A 16634-nucleotide genomic window follows, 5' to 3' on the forward strand; every position below is an offset into this window, starting at 1 on the left:
AAAGGGCCTGATACGCCGTCGTAGATATGTCTTAAACACAACAAAACTAAAACAGAGCAACAGGGAAAAAAGGAAGGAAAGAACGACAAGAAGTGAGAAAGAAAGCAAGACGTTACATCTGAACTTGGAGTTCATGTGTGTAATACAGAGCAGTAAAATATAAATCACAGCAGAGATAATATGATGCAGACATTCAGTCATGGCTGTTTGGAGCCGATAAGAGACACACAGACAGAGAGAGTGTTATTCTGCTGACTCAGCAGTGAAGCAGACACTGCAAATCACAGGACTGACGGGGAGATAACATGTTACGTAAGAAGGGAAGAAAGCAGCGTACTGTAGAAGACTGCTCAGGTGTGTAAAACCCTGATCGCAAGTCAACGGAATACAAGAACAGACGGATTGTCAATGAACATGTCTTGTTGGAGGAAGACTAAACACTCCATGATGTTTTTGTAGTTCAACACAACGGACAGCAGTGAGTCTTCTGTGATGAAAAGACTCTAATGAATTATTATTATTTATAACTTTAGTTACTTATAGATGTTGAGAGCTGAACCCAAATGGATTTGAAAGGATTCAGATTTGATATCAAACCCCGACCTTATCCTTTTATTCATTCACTGATTAAAAACAACACAGAACTTATTCCGACTGTCGGTGTGTTTTTTGGCTGAAGCTGAGTTATTCCTCTCACCAGCTACGTCTTACACTCCCACCTCTTCATCATTGGACACAAAGCGAGCCAGACTCTACGTTTTCCTGACATTTATGGCAAACTTCCTGTGTAGGGAGGCAATAACAGGAAGTAGGAAACAGGTGTTCATGCCGGAGGTGAAAGTTCACAGGAAATGGCGCCTCTCTCTTGCAGGAAGTGGCTGCAGGGAGCGGCCAGGAAAACAACCAGACCAGAGTCGACAAGTGTAAACGCTCATGTATTCATCATTCGGCGAAACAACGTCTTGCAGTTTTCAGTCTGAATAAAGGCCATGCAGCCCGGGTCCAAAAATAGCCCCAGAATAATAATACCACAACAAAACCACAGGCCATTTACAGCTGATCTCACAGGGGACGCAGCCTCGGCTCTGCAGCTCACTTCCAAACACTGTAATGCAACAATAACAGACGAGAGGGAATGTTTTACTGCCAATATGAATACAATATTGATGCAGTAAGTAGGTGTAACGATCGCTGATGTTTGTGTGCTGCTTCTCTTCAAAGACTGAATTTACAGCAGTACATCAAAACGACAGCAGGTAAACAGGGATGAACACAAAGTAGCTGACTAAAACCTGGACCAGGTGTCTGTCACATCACCCACAGGTCAGGCTGTTCTCATTCACCGTTTGTAGCTATCCTACCTACAAAAACGAATGCACTGTAATTCATATATATCCCATAAAATCAATTTGTATGTAATCCACGTAATTGTGAACCAGTATAAAGAGAGACAAACTCCTCTTAGGGAGGAGGTCAGGGTGGATGTGTGGGTCCAAAAACACCGCACAGGAGACTGGTGTTTGTACCCCGTGTGAAACCAGAAGTCAAGGTTGATTTATTGGTCACATAACTTAAGTCCGAACTTAAGTAACGTCACTTCTGGAGTTATTTTAACCCAAACCACGATCTTTTCCTGAACCTCACTAAATAGTTTTGTTGCCTAAACCTAACCAAGTTTTTTCCTGTGAAGATGGAAACTTATTTTGAAAAGACTGAAGTGGACATTGACATGTGCGTCACGAAAAATTAAGGAAAAACTTTTTGTACAAATCACATCATACAAACAGTTGTATGAGGATACGCTGCACGCGTTAGAAGCCCCCAACTTGTCCGTTGTTTGAAGGCTGCAAGACTTGTTAGTGAAGGCAAAAACATATTGCCTTAATTGCAAAGGGAAACTATTTAACTACTGTCTATAAAAGTAACATAGTTTTATTTTCTTGATTTTATTTTCATTATCTTGGTTTGGTTCTGTACTCTTACTCTCATCAGTACCTCTCCTGTGATTCATTCTCATTGCTGTTGCTGCTTTGACATGAATGAATTTGATTAATAAAGGTTTATCTTATCTTATTTAAGGCTGAATCTCATCTAAATGGAACAATAGTTGCATCAGAGACATGTTAGAACAAGTGAAATTAGCTATTAAGACCCTATTTTGTGTAAATATGTCTATATTTCTATAGATTAGTTTGACTTAGTTTGACAGTCAGCATCTGGTGGCCATTAGAGGAACTGTATCTGAAAATATTTACACATTGACTTCAAATTTTAGGGACAGACACTGCAAATTAGCTTAAGATATATACATAGAGGCTATGATATTTAATATCAATATATATTGATAATTTGTATTTTCAGTTAATATCTTATACATATGTATCGGTCGCTATATCACAATAAAATTAAACACAACAGCAACCAAACTAACTACCTGAAATCTAAGTGAACAGCACTGTGCATTATGAGACACTGAAGTCATTGAGTACTGTACCATGAGTCCCGTTCCTAACTGTCATTATTTAACAGAGAAAAACAGTCCCTGGAAATCTTTTGTTAACAATTTGTGCATCACTCAAATTGTCTCGATCGATTCTGTGAGAGCATTTATCACCCTCTCCAAACTATGAATATCTAATGTGAAGTGTAACATGAGAGCGTGCTCACTGGTGTGATGATGTTTTACAAGAGCGTACTTGGGGGGTGGGGGGTGGGGGGGTGAAAACAAAAGCAGACATCATAATAAAAGTAATAAAATCCCTCAATAAATTCTCTTCTTCTGTATGTCATATAAGAGCTCATTAGAGCCGGTGAAAGAATTTCTTCAGCTCGTAAATCTTCTTCTTCGCTGGTCTGTTGTCCTGTTATGCGGCCTTGAAACGCTGTGTGTCGTCCTTCTGTTTTTCTTTCTATCAGCAGCTGCTTCTTCCAGCGAAGCTCTCCGTCTCTCTGCAGCTGTCGGCTAACAAGAGTTCAGATCTGCGTCCAGCTCTCTGTCCCTCACTCAGACGGCCAGACTCTTGTTCCTGGCTCACTTTGTCCTCTCTTTGTCTGTCTGTCTGTCTGTCTTTATGTCATCTTCTCTGTCCATCTTCCTCCCTGCCTCTCATTCCAGACATCCTTCAAACATCTCTCCTCTCTCTCTTCTGTCTCTCGTCTAGTCCCAGGGGTTAACCAGTAAGGCCAACACCACATGCTGCAACAGCCGCCCTCTTGACAAGAAGAAGACATTTTATCCACGACCCAAAATAGCAGACAATCAACGGCTGCACCACACTGGACACCAATTCATCTTTCAGGGGCACGCGTGTGTGTGATGGTGTGTATGTCAACGTGTGTGTGATGGTGTGTATGTCAACGTGTGTGTGATGGTGTGTATGTCAACGTGTGTGTGATGGTGTGTATGTCAACGTGTGTGTGATGGTGTGTATGTCAACGTGTGTGTGATGGTGTGTGTGTCAGAGGTCTATTCATCAGATCAAAGCGAGTTTGTGTTTGTGTGTTTCCACAATGACCGCCATGCTTTTAAATACCAAGACTTCTCAGCTTACTAACAGCCCACTGACCTTAGATGTATGTCTCCGTGTAACGCCTGGTTCAGACTACACATATTTCTTGTCGGTTTCGATGGTCACTGTGTCACATTAGGAGATTGAGAGTCATAAATTCTTGTCGTGACTCGGCCGAGAGACATGACAGGCCACACGTCGGTTCCCTGATCAATCATCGCTGGTCGTCTTTCACGACGTGCCTGATGTCATCAGGAAGGAAGCTTGATGCTAATGGCAGTAGCTTACTCGCTTGGTGAGGAGGGGCTGAAGTTCCTCTGCTATTCCTCGCAAGCTTTTTTCTTTGTTCACTGTCGTGTTAGTCCCTCAAGGAAACATCATAAAGGCCAAGGTATTGTTGCCATAGCTCTACAAGTCTTTCCTCTATTTCACAATTCCACCTCACAGCACCAACATCATTCCTCTTTTGCTTCGCCATTGTTTGCAGTTGTGTGCGCCTTCGTGGCAGATCGCTCTGTGCTCCTATTGATCAAAGTCACGGCCGTGACAAAACACGTCGTGGAAGGCCAAAAAAAAAATTCAAACATGCTAGACTTTCTGTTGTGACGACGTCAGGCGTCCCAGATGTGGTGTCGGTTCAATGACACACTACACAGGATAAAAATATATTTTCGCACACGACACTCATTGTTGTTCCCGATCCGAGCGACACCCAACGACAGCCGTGTTGGGCTGTAATCAGGCTGATATTGTGTAATCTGAACCAGCCATAACTGTGTGTGCTGGGAGTAATGTGTTACTTTGTTCGATTACCCATCCCTGTATTATAGTACTCTGATTATACTTTGGTCACTACAAACTGTTAGATTTCCACTTCTTATAGTTGGTACTAAGGGTAGGCTACTTTTACTTTTTCATATTTTCTTCCTTACTTCCATGCTATTAAATTGTCTGAAGTAAACAAAGGGTTAAGGTTAGGGTCAACACATTTGCTGGCATGTTGCTGAAGCAGGAAAAGAAAAATACTGGAACAAAATACTTTTAATTCGGACGTAACTAGTTACTTTTTAAGGTAGTGTAAATATGTTTATAATCATAAGGTTCCTTACATTTCACCATAAGAGAAACATTTTACACTGTCACAATTATATTATTATTATATTTATATTTTTGTGAACAAAAATATTTCTGCTTGTTGTGGTTGTGTTATTACCCAAGATACAACATGCTCATAAAGTTGTGGATCATTTTATAAACATTTTTCTATTTCCTTCAAATACATGTGTCCTCCGGTCCTTTGGGTTTGATGCTCGGCTGCATGAAGTGTCCTCTAAAGGTCGGGGCATCTGTGTGTCCAGCACGGTTGTTTGAGGAGGTTATTTTGGTATGGGGGTTTCTTTCTGTGTGTGTATCTGTGTGTGTCGTTAAATGCAGCCCAAATCCATTTAGTCGCCTCTCCGATATGGTATAAATAGCCTAAAGAGCAACAGGGGGATTGGCCCTGTATTAGAAGTGTCTGAATATCAGCAGCTATTAGCCTGCTTGTCTCCCCGCGGCTGCTCGCCTCGTCCACAACAGCATTACTCAACTGTCAGTGAGCCTCGGGCTCAGACGCTCGGGATGCAGAAGATACAGACTGAAGAAAGAAAAAGCATCACACATGTCCAGGCTGCCACTTTTTTTTAAAGGGATAGTTCGCCTCTTTTAGCACGTCTGCACGTATTCGCTTTTCTGGCAGCTTCAGGCAGCTGGTGATGGTCAGCCACGGACATCACGCCGTAACGGCAGTAATTCAATTAGACAGATAAATGAACCCAGTAATGGTTTCTATCCGACTACAGTATAGTGGTACTTAGTGTAAGTATGGAAGTACGCAAATTGCGTCACCGCATAAGAAAGGAAAACAGCTAATCTACCACCCATCACTTCTACAGCTCACTAATAGACACTTTATATCTCATTTGTTAAATTTGTACAAAAACTGAATTGTAAAAACAACAATTCACAACTATTCACTATTTTACAGGGGTTATGTGCTGCAGTATTTTCTTCCTGGCCTCTCCACTGGTTGCCTGGCAACTACAACCTGAGTTTGGTGTGTAAAAACTTGACAGACCTGCACAGAGACCCACAACCACATCCAACACTTAACGGACAAACTGCAACGCTGACTGCAAGCCCAGCCTTATCGGCCGACAACCAGCGATCGACCTCACTGAAGCTCTTGTGGTTGAACGGGATGCCCACAGCTGATACCTCCAGCTGTGACATTCAGGTGTTCACATACTTTCAGCCATATAGTATAACTTCCCCGCCTGACAAGAATGACCTTTAGAGACAAGATGTCAACTTTGCAAACACGAATGAACAAGACATCTGTGCGAACACAGTTCAATACTGTTATCTGCACGAGCCTTCAAAAGCCAGTTTGAGTTCAACTCTGCAGAGTGTGTGTGGGCAGGAGGATTCAGTGTGGGTGAGAATGTGTGTGTGTGTGTGTGTGTACACAGAGTATTTATCAATTATGCATAAAGCTCTCCTCATAACTGCACCTTGTAATTGTGTACTCTTCCAAAGACTCTATCTCTGAGGACTGTGTCAATGTGTGTGTGTCTGATAACTATAATTATTCACTACTATAAAGGCGTAGAGCTCCTTCCCCCCCCATCCCCCCCAAATTCTGCTTATGACAGAGAAATCACAGCGGGGGGAGAACGTACGCAACACTCATGCAACACCAGAGACGACGACACGAGGAGGAAAAACAGGAAGTTCTGGGGACATTTCAAAAATATATATTTAGTTTTCCACTCTGCAGCAGATGTCATCTTCTCATTTCTCTCCTAATTAATCCTTCTTATATTTATTTATATTCTCTTTAATGTGTTTTTTACTGTACGTGAGTGTGTGTGAGTGTGTTTGCGTGCCCACAGGCCTGGTTGAATGCATCGTCTGGCAGGCCCGAACAGTCAATAGATGGAAACAATGCCAGACCTGACTAATCAATAGGGAGCGATCATGAAGAGAGAATGATGATAATCACTTAAACAGATTGGGATCATAATCAATGGCCACACTAATTGTCCTCCATTACACAGCTGGTATTGACACGCACATTTAACCGTACAATCAGCAACGGAATGAGCTTCATGTGAACTACTGCAGTTAAACAAAGTTTCAAAGCAAACACTGAAGTCATTTATCAAAAGTTTCAGCTGAAAGTTTCTTTGTAAACTGCTGAAACATGACGCGTGCGTTTCCTGTATCGACTCTATCTTTTATCTATATAAATAATATTGTCAAATTGTCAAATTTTCAATATTTACACGTGTAGCTAGTCATTTATCTGAGAATATAAACACAGGATCGTGTTTCAGCTTTTCAGGGAGGTCGATGAAATAGTCCCTAATTAACTTGAGTAATGACAGCCGGTGGGACAGAAGCTAACGCTGAAACGGACTTCAGTTCACTATAACGTGAATTATTACATCATGCGGCATTCTGGTTATTCTCTCCTGATTGGCCACTAAAAATGTTTTAGTTTTTAAATTTGAACACTTTGCAGGAAATGGGTTGATATTTTTAAGGCAAATGAAAGACATCATAAGATTAGAAGATTTTACAGTTTGGTGCCCCCTAGTGTCTATGACATCAATCATCTATGTTAATACACCTGACACCGAGATGAGAGGGCAACATCAGACCACATTTCCATCACAACAACTAGAAAGATGATGTTATCACATAACAACTTTAACTTTATAGCTCCACCTTATAGCCAAAATATGTCACTGCAAACAGTGAGGTTAGAAACAGAGAGGGTTTTAAGGAGCTTACTGCTGAGATGTTGAATGGCTGTATGTCAATGACGATAGCTACAAACACGTGCATAGTTGTAATCCTGCTTAAATATTATGCAATATGCAATATAATATTTACATAAACATTAGGGCTGCCCCCTCTTAGTCGATTAGTCGACTAATCAGTTGTTTTGGTCTTAGTCGACTAACATGTCTTTAGTCGATTAGTCGAGTATTTATGCTTTTTTCATGCTGAATTTCCAAGAAACTTATGGGCACATCTGTGATAAAGACAAGATTTAAAGTGGTGTTTCTGTGTGATTCTTTGTGGAGAAACTCAGTTTCCAAGATCTGTCGATTAAATCAACTAATTGATAAGTCTACAAAAGCTCTAATAAACATTATGTAGGCTATACTGTGAGGTGATGACCCTAACTTAGTAGATCAGGGACAACTCATCCTCCAACCGTGTACGTCATAATAACTGATCCAAATATATATATATATATAGAGAGAGAGAGAGAGAGAGAGAGAGAGAGAGAGAGAGAGAGAGAGAGAGAGAGAGAGAGAGAGAGAGAGAGAGAGAGAGAGAGAGAGAGAGAGGAGAGTAAATGAAAAGGCTGAATACTACAGGAAGTCAGTGGGATGGAAAGTTGAAGCTCTTGTTTTTGATTAAGACACTTCTCACATAAAAGTGATGAGTGTGTGTGAGCGATAGACGGAGTGATCAGGACACTCGCTCACACTTCCTCCCTCAGCAGGAAACCGTTTCCAGTTGGCGCGTGGATGTTTAGGTTTCTGGTCTATGTGTATGTGTGTGTGTGTGTGTGTGTGTGTGTGTGTGTGTGTGTGTGTGTGTGTGTGTGTGGCAGCCTACAGTTCATGACAGATAAGCAGTTTATACACACACACTGCATCCTGTCAGACTGGATATCATATCGCTCTATTTCTTTTCTTTCATTCTCTTCCCTCCATCGTTCATTCTTTCCTCCACTCTCCCGTCTTGCCCTGCCTCCTATTTTTCCCTGTGTCTCTCTTTTCCATTCTTGTCTCCCTTTCCACTTATTTTTCTTTATTTTTCACACACACTCTCTCTCTCCCTCCCTCATCTGTTTACATGTCTGTACGGTCGCGTGTCGTCTCTCTTTTTTCTGCCTCATTCAGTTTCACTCAAACAGAAAATCACAACTCGACAGCACACAGTCAGTGGTTCCAAAGGCAAACACTTCCCTCCCTCTCTCGCTCACACACCCCTTCAGCCGAAGCAGAGCTGGCACACACACACACACACACACACACACACACACACACACACACACACACACACACACACACACACACACAGCTGATAAACACACACACACAGACGATGGTAGAGTTAACCTCAGCTGCTCCTGGAACAGAATAGCAGAGACATTGAGACTGACCTGTTTGACGCGGTCAGGGTTGACGGTGGTCTGTGGCTGCAGGATGCTGACCGGCTCTGTCTTCTGGGTGCTCTGAGGCATCTCCCTCACCTTCTCAGCAATGAAGTCATGGACGCCGTTCAGCGCCTCCACCGTCCCCTGGATCAGACACACCCGCTCTGTCGTTCCTGCACACACACACACACACACAGACAGAGAGGTCAGTGCATGAGTTTAAACAGATGACAAACACTCGGAGGAGATACGCAGAGCTTATTTTAAGCAACAGGAGGAAAAAGTAATACCAGCACGTTTTCATCAGCCTGTAAAGTCTTTTGTAACTCGGACACATAGTTGAATTTTATTGCTTCTTCAAATATGAACGTGCTTCCTGTGTAATGGAAGGTGGTACCACCGAAGCTCCTGCACTGCCAGAAATAAAACACGGAGAAGAAATGTTACTTCTCCATCAATGTGCCAACTTTTAGGAGTTTTGTCAAAAAGGGATTTGTTCCATTCACGTTTTCTTATATTCAAAATGTTTCCACAGGTGAGTGGAGACTCACAGGTGAAGGTTTGATGTTGTGCAGGATACGCTGTCCCAATTCACATTTGAACACTCAGAATCTTCTATTATGTTCCTCATTTTTTTTATGTGCAGATGAATGAAAAAGAAACCAACGGGGGCTCATGCTGCTTTTCAAAAAAATAGCAACTGCGAGAAAAGAAAAGAAACGAAGAAACTGCAATGATCTGGGAAACGATGCTGCCGCAGCAGCAAATAGGAACGGCAATCAAGAATCAAAAATTCCAAGTGGAGAAAAAGGATCTCCTCCTCAGAAACATTCAGTATCTGTTTCCAGGACCTCGTCCAGTCAGGAAATAAACTCCCTGGTCACATGAAAAATAAAGCAAGTCGCTATCATTTCCAAACTTTTGGGTCAGTGTGAGCAGAACATGTGTTTAAGCTGCAACTGCATCTTTAAGATTTATACCAGCTCCAAATATACTGGCTAAACTCTATATAACACAAATCAAAGAGCCTCAGAGGATTTACACTCCAGGTCTTCAGCAGGAAAAACTGCAACAGATCATTTGCAGGAAATATAAGAAACATATGAGAGAACAAAGACGATTCATTTGTATGCGTGCATGAATATACTGTATGTTATAACTTATGCATTTCCTGTTTCTCATTTTACCCAGGACAGTGTAACCAGACACCCTGTGTTTACAACATGGAAACTGAGCGATGGAATTATAAACAGTGAAGTCTGTAGCAGCACAGTGACACGTTTCGTTGTTTTGGCTTCAGTCGGATGATGTTTGCATCCTCAAAAGAGGGACAGAGTCTACACCAACTTCAATTAATACAATTAATGTAAAGGCTACACTTCACTTAATGTGCATGTTAACCAAAACACATTAAGTCCCATGGTGTTTAGAGGTTTAGATGTTTATATGCACTTTGTCAAATAGTTCCAGGGTCAGTGTATCTTTTGGGTCATATGATTTTCCTTTCAGAAAAGGATATTAAAATACAAAAAAATTAGTGGGTATTTGATTTTCATTTCACAAAAATTAAAATTGAAACAGAAGTCGTTTTTCTTTATCAGGAGTTTATTAGAAGTAATTTTAGGGTTCTACACTGTATAAGACTAAAGTAATTGAATATTTTTATAGCATCTCTTTTCAGCGTTGCACTTTGTAGACGGTCCCTGACCACTCGTCTCACAGCCGGATGCACATAGAGACCAATGTTTTGTGTCCAGCTCGGAGGACTGAAGGCTCGTTGTGATTTAAATGAGGTTGTAGCTCGTTGTCTACCTTACTACGGTTAGAAAGAGCCCTCGTTGGTGTTTTAATAACATTTTGGTTATGATTTATTGATCAGGGAAGTTAGAATCTGTCAATATCTTTCCAACTTTACAGAAATTAGTTTTTCTGCAGTTATGTCTTTTTCCCTGAGATACACTCTTTTATTGTTTCGAAAAACTACGTACTGATCCGTGTCCATCACCTTCAGTTACAGAGCAGCACCGTACTTTTTTCTGTCTCTCATACACAGCACCATCCTCATACGCAACTTCCGATCGCAGAATATGAAAAAATGACGTTTGAAATTTGACCCTGATAAAGAAAACTTTAAAAAAATATATATATTTTAAAACAAAAATCAAATAACCACTATTTTTTTGTTTTTTAATACCCGTTTGTGAAAGGAAAAATCGAATGACCAAAAGATACACTGACGTTTCCAGGCAGCCGTTGGGCTCCATCCAAACTAATGAACAGACTCTTAAAACTTGTGTCACTTGCGAAATCCATCACAGTGAACATCTGTATTAAGTTTACTCTGAGTTATATCATCATTGTGTAATGCTAAGTACAAACTGAAGTCTATACTGCATTGCCTCATTCCAAAAACACTTTTTTTTTTAGTTATGCTCTTCACTGTGATGGTTTACACAACTCCAACAAGCTCCGAGCTCATTTATTTTCATACCTTACATAATGAATGAAACCAGTCGTTGCCTGGAACACTATAAACACAATTCTAAAATACTGAACAGTTTGCAAAATCATTAGCTGTGATGTAAATTATGTGACTAATATAGTAACCACTTGTATGTATGGTCCTTCACAGCTGGAAATCAGCACTTTCACCTGGTGTTTCAAGCCAAAACAATGAGAAGCATATCACCTACTTCATACTTTATGACTTGACTGTTTTTATGAAAATGTAGCAGGTCAGAACTGAGAGAGAATAAATACATCAGGGCTGGTCCGGAGAGGAGGGTCAGTGTTGACAGACACACAGACACAGGGAGGAGAATCTAGGCCAATGCAAAGCCTCTCAGTCCTCTGAATCTCAACAACACACTGAAAGTAAATCTCTCTTTGGCTCTCTCTCTCCCTCCCTTTTAGCATTTATTCTCTCTCCTTTCTCTTTTCCATTTTGCTCTCTCTCTCTCTCTTCCTCACTCTCCTTTCCTTCTTCCCTCTTTATCTCCCTCTCATTTCCTCCTCTTCCTCTCCCTCTTCCATCTCCCTTGACTCCAGTATTGAGTGGGATCTGCTCTTATCTGGGCTCAGCAGCGTGTCAGTTAGCGCTTCCTGTCTCCTCCCCTCTCCCCGCATTGTTGGACCGGCCCGGTTTGGCCCGGCTCGGCCCTCTGCGGCTGCACTGCGAGCAGCGGGATTGAGGGATAAAAGCTGTGCAGTATGTGTGTATGTGGGAGTTGGAAAGTGATGAATACATCACGGTGTCACGGCTTCAAGGAGCCAGATTAAAGACCTCTTGAATGTGAATTTAATTTAAGACCAGTTTGGTAAATAACATTCAGAAACAGTTGAGCCATGTTACATTTATGAAACTAAAAAGACACATGGATAGCAAGAATGAATTGTTAGTGGATATCAAATACATGTTCTGCACAAAGAAGCCTATGAAATGGAGGAAATGTTCTTTCTCATGACTGAATTTAGGATATCTTTAATACTTTAATGGCCTTAAAGAGGATTCTTGCCCACCCCCGCGGACAAAGAGTTGAGTGCGCGGACCAACAGGGTGGAAGAGTTGAAACAACAGAGGCTAAAAATAAAACACAGCACATCCAGGCATTTGCCACATTTGGCTACCTGGCTGTGCTGGACGCCCGTTAGCATTACGACCATATTAGTTCCCATTCCTATTTTTACAGTCCGTTGACAGCAGTGACAAACAGTCTCTGTTGACAGCAGCTGAACGCTCCAGTCTGGCCGAGCGAGCGCCACGTCCAGCTAACAGATAACACAGCCTGGATGTTAGCACACATGCTAACGCTTTGTTGGTGAACATTTCAGCCTCGTTCTGCAGTTAGTTCAGCATTAGTGAGTGACAGTGTGTGTGTGTGTGTGTGTGTGTGTGTGTGTGTGTGTGTGTGTGTGCGCGCTGATACTGAGGAAACTGGGCTTCGACTCTCCCCGACAGCTGGTGCCCTCTGGGTAATCTGGACTCGTCCAATCACAGGCGAGGATTAGCAGGCCATTGTCTTGGCATGAGTGTATGATTGTGTGTTTGCACGCATTTGTATGTGTGTGTGTGTGTGTGTGTGATTGTAGCAGTAAAGGCCACTCTGTCAGTGGAGATCATATTGAAACAGCTGTACAGCTGTGCCACTGAGACCGGCTTCATTTCATTACAAAATATTTACTTAAAGATCAATTAATATTAGGGCTGAAGGATTTTGAAAAAATATCTAATTGCGATTATTTTTACTGATATTGCGTTATGATCAGCGATATTAATTTTACATTATTATCATTTTCATTGAAAATGTGATTTTTGTGGGGATCTGTATCAAACAAAGCTGTTTTCTTAAGTCTGTAAAATATGATGTGTAATTTGTATTAATTGTGCAGCCATAGTTAATATTCATATAATACAAAACATGACTGACACTTTTATCTAAGGTGTTTTATGTATCACGGATGCATTCATGGGTATTTAAACCAACTTTGCAGTGTTACGCTCAAACTAGGTGTTGCCGTGGTAACGCTACAGGTTCATGCAGTATTTTAGCTTGCGCATGTCTTCTTTCTCATGCCGTGAACACAAACAGACTCACTGTCGCGCCAAACCAGCACCAACACAACCGAGTTTACATCCCTCAGTGATGGACAGTGAGCTCTGCTGGCAGTAACTGCGGTACCGGTCCCACCGGTGCAAGACATCGCTGTGTATGTGCATGTTTGTATGTGACTTTTTCATCATCATTTGATATTTTAACTGTTGGAATTTTTTTTTTTCCCCGAGCTTGACTTGCTGCAGCTGCTGAAGAAATATCTGTTGAGTGTCGCTGAGACTGTGTTTACATACGGTAACGAATTTATGAGACACTTTTAATATTGCTCGTGAGACCCAGAACATAACTGAACAACAATATAATCTTTACAGTTTTTCCAAAACATCCAAAACATTAAGTTGCCATGGATTTTGATTTACTGTAATTTACTTTGTTTTCTATTTAAATTCCAGCCCTGATGAGGACGTCAGACTGATTCTTTTAGTTGAAGCTAGCAGCGCTGTCAATCCTGATTCATCAAGAGAATGTGTGTTTACATCGCAACTAGGATTACTACAACAAACAAAACAAGTTATGCATATGCAACAACCTTGGCTGACCAGTACAACTGACTGTGTTTCAAACAACCATATTAAAGTCCTGATAGGCATTCTTGGGAAGAACATGGAGCCAAGAAACAAACCAGAGTTTATTAGAGTGTTTGGGAAAATCAGAGATGCACTGCAGGACTAAATGACATCAGCACAACATTCAGAGTGGAGAAAACCACAAAAGAAGACCCAAATACAAAGAAATAAGCTCTAAAGTCTCACAAGGTTTTAAATATTCAGGTAATGCAAAGTTCCAGGTAAAGTTCCTCAGATGAAACACCTGCACCAGCGCCAGTTAAGGGTCTAACAATGGCATACGAGTCATAGATATCAATCAAATCTATTCAGTCATCTAGACAGTTTCGGTAATGTTTAAATGCAGCGTACTGTACGGGCCGCAGCTACTGGTGCCGTTTGCAGCGACACACTGGACAAACCTGCAGCGTCCAGGACAGAAAGTACAAGAGGTTCAATTACTGGAGCTCTTATTTCTATCAGAGGATGATGAGGGTTGAAAGTGAAAAGCAAGAGTCTGTGAAATTCATACCAGACGTGAACTTCACTTCGCAATTTCCACAGTGACCAAGTGACCCAACACCACTTTGTTCAACACTAGAACAATCATCATCATCATCATGATCCAGGCTGTGGACCCTGGCAGTTGTTTTTATTAAAGTCTAACTAGCATGACTCACTCCTTCCTCCTCTGCTCTTCACCTCCTCCTCCTCCTCCTCCTCCTCTCCCCGATGACCAGAGAGGCACCGGAGGCACAGCGAGCTGCTTCTCCTCTGATTTCTGACTCACAGTAACACACAGCAACATATGCACGCTCGGTATGACGATGCATACAGATGCTCCAGGATGAGCGACAGGAGAACGTCCCCACGGCGCTAAAGAATCAAACGCAGAGCGCCACACGTAAACATGTCAGAGATCAGAGCAACTTGATCCTGCTGTGGGACGGGACACGTTCACCCTCTGCTGCTAAAAGAGAAGGAAGGTACATAATGTTTGTTTGGTTTCCAGTAAATGTGGTTTGAGCGTTGCTACAAACAAAATCTCAAAGAAGGGACAGAAAAGCAAAGTTGAACATTGATTTTCAGACTTTTTTTTGTTGCAACACAAGCCAGTGATTTAACTACAGCAGAATGACAAACTGTCCTCTGGAGTAAATACTGGTGTGAATGTGGAGAGTGGTGTGAGGTTACACTGACCACTGCAGTGATGTAGTTACAGTGGCACCTCGCTGTAATAATGACTTGGTGTCTCTCGGTCATGAATAACTCCCTCCATGCGGACTACCCAGTCGCCAGAAAATATGTTGCCATTGTATGTTTCTGCAAACCACAGGATATATTTAATATCAATGTTCATATCAGCCTCGTATCACGCTTGCAGAAAAACCCAATGACACGCGGTTAACTTTGTGAGATGATTGGTTAGGTTTAGGCATCAAAACTACTTGGTTAAGGTTAAAAAAAAAGATCATGGATTGTGTTCAAATAATAACGTAACAACGTAACTAGCATAAATAAAAAACAACCGCCCTTAGTGGACTTTCTTACGTAACAGGCGTAACATTAGAGACACACACATGCGTTCTCCTGGGTGAAAGTCTCGTGTTTGTTTGACCAACCCACCCTTAATGGACTTCCTCGCTTGTCATACTCGCTATTATACCTCGTCACTTTCAATAACGGTCGCTACTATGTATACTGCGCCACTTGCTCTGACCGAAAGCATCTACATTCAACGTCTCCGTGGTTTGCAGAAACATACAATGTCAACATGTTTTCCTAGTGACTGGGCCGGCTAGCTGACAATAAAGGCACATAACGCTGCTCTGAACAGTCACATCCGTTTCTAGTGAAAGGTCAAATGATGGCCAGAACGTAGATTTCAGAGAAATTAAACTCCAAAATGCACAAATTAAAGGAGCAATCAACCAATTTTACACATGAAGTTCATAAGTACTGCTCAGCCTGTGAAAACAGTGGTATAATGTCTGCAGGGAGATTTCTCAGCTTGGGTTTGGAGACTTATTTGTCAGATTATGTAATACATAATATTGTCAAGCTTATTTATCGTAATATTTTCCTGATAGTGTTTTACAATTGAAAATCATATTTTTTTTAAATTATATTGCATGTAGATCTTTGCAAGGATGTTATATATTCAGTGTTTTATGAGTAATACAACCGATGAATAAAAGATAATTCCAGCTTTTATATATGAGCTGAGTCACGTGTCCTGATCCAGTGAATCAAAAGAGAAGTTAAGGAAGAGATTTAAGGGTTGAAAAGCATCAAACTGGGCCACTGAGGAGTATTTATTTACAGGCCAGGATGTAAAAATCTGCGTCTTTCCTCAACAAAGTGGGAGAGCTTCTATGACCTGAAAATGTTTTTATTCCTCCTTGGTTTATTAATGTTGTTTTTCAGCTCAGACGTCCACTAAGGGCATAAACAGTCTGGTTTCTTCTGTACACTCGGGCTGACTGTCGTGTGAAACAAGTTGTCAAATATATTCTGGTAAATTCACGCAAAAGAAATCCCAAATTTCCCCGTGAGAGTCCTTTAAAAGATCCCTGAAGTTCCCTGTCAGTAGTGAGTTTCTCAAACTTTTTTAATATTTGAAATATCAGCAGAGACCAACAGAACGGACAGAAAGAAGAGATGAGATGTGACAGCATCGCCAGAGGTCTTGTGTTCACAGGTACATGATGTTCATCCCCCTGCTGTTCGGAGATGTGTACAGCCT

At 41.4% G+C, this 16634-nt stretch overlaps 2 protein-coding genes across 6 annotated transcripts in view; both read right to left on the bottom strand.

The window, feature by feature from the left end:
- Positions 1 to 16634, bottom strand: part of gpr4 (G protein-coupled receptor 4) — a 208793-nt gene that overhangs the window by 99793 nt on the left and 92366 nt on the right. The window lies entirely within an intron of this gene.
- Positions 1 to 16634, bottom strand: part of nova2 (NOVA alternative splicing regulator 2) — a 102460-nt gene that overhangs the window by 23306 nt on the left and 62520 nt on the right. For all 5 annotated transcript variants that reach the window (XM_074641168.1, XM_074641167.1, XM_074641164.1 and 2 more), the window contains one exon: positions 8737 to 8903. In XM_074641168.1, coding sequence (XP_074497269.1) covers positions 8737 to 8903 — 167 coding nt within the window. The remainder of the gene's footprint in view (positions 1 to 8736; positions 8904 to 16634) is intronic.

Source organism: Sebastes fasciatus, chromosome 7, assembly GCF_043250625.1.
Source record: "Sebastes fasciatus isolate fSebFas1 chromosome 7, fSebFas1.pri, whole genome shotgun sequence".
Taxonomy (NCBI): domain Eukaryota; kingdom Metazoa; phylum Chordata; class Actinopteri; order Perciformes; family Sebastidae; genus Sebastes; species Sebastes fasciatus.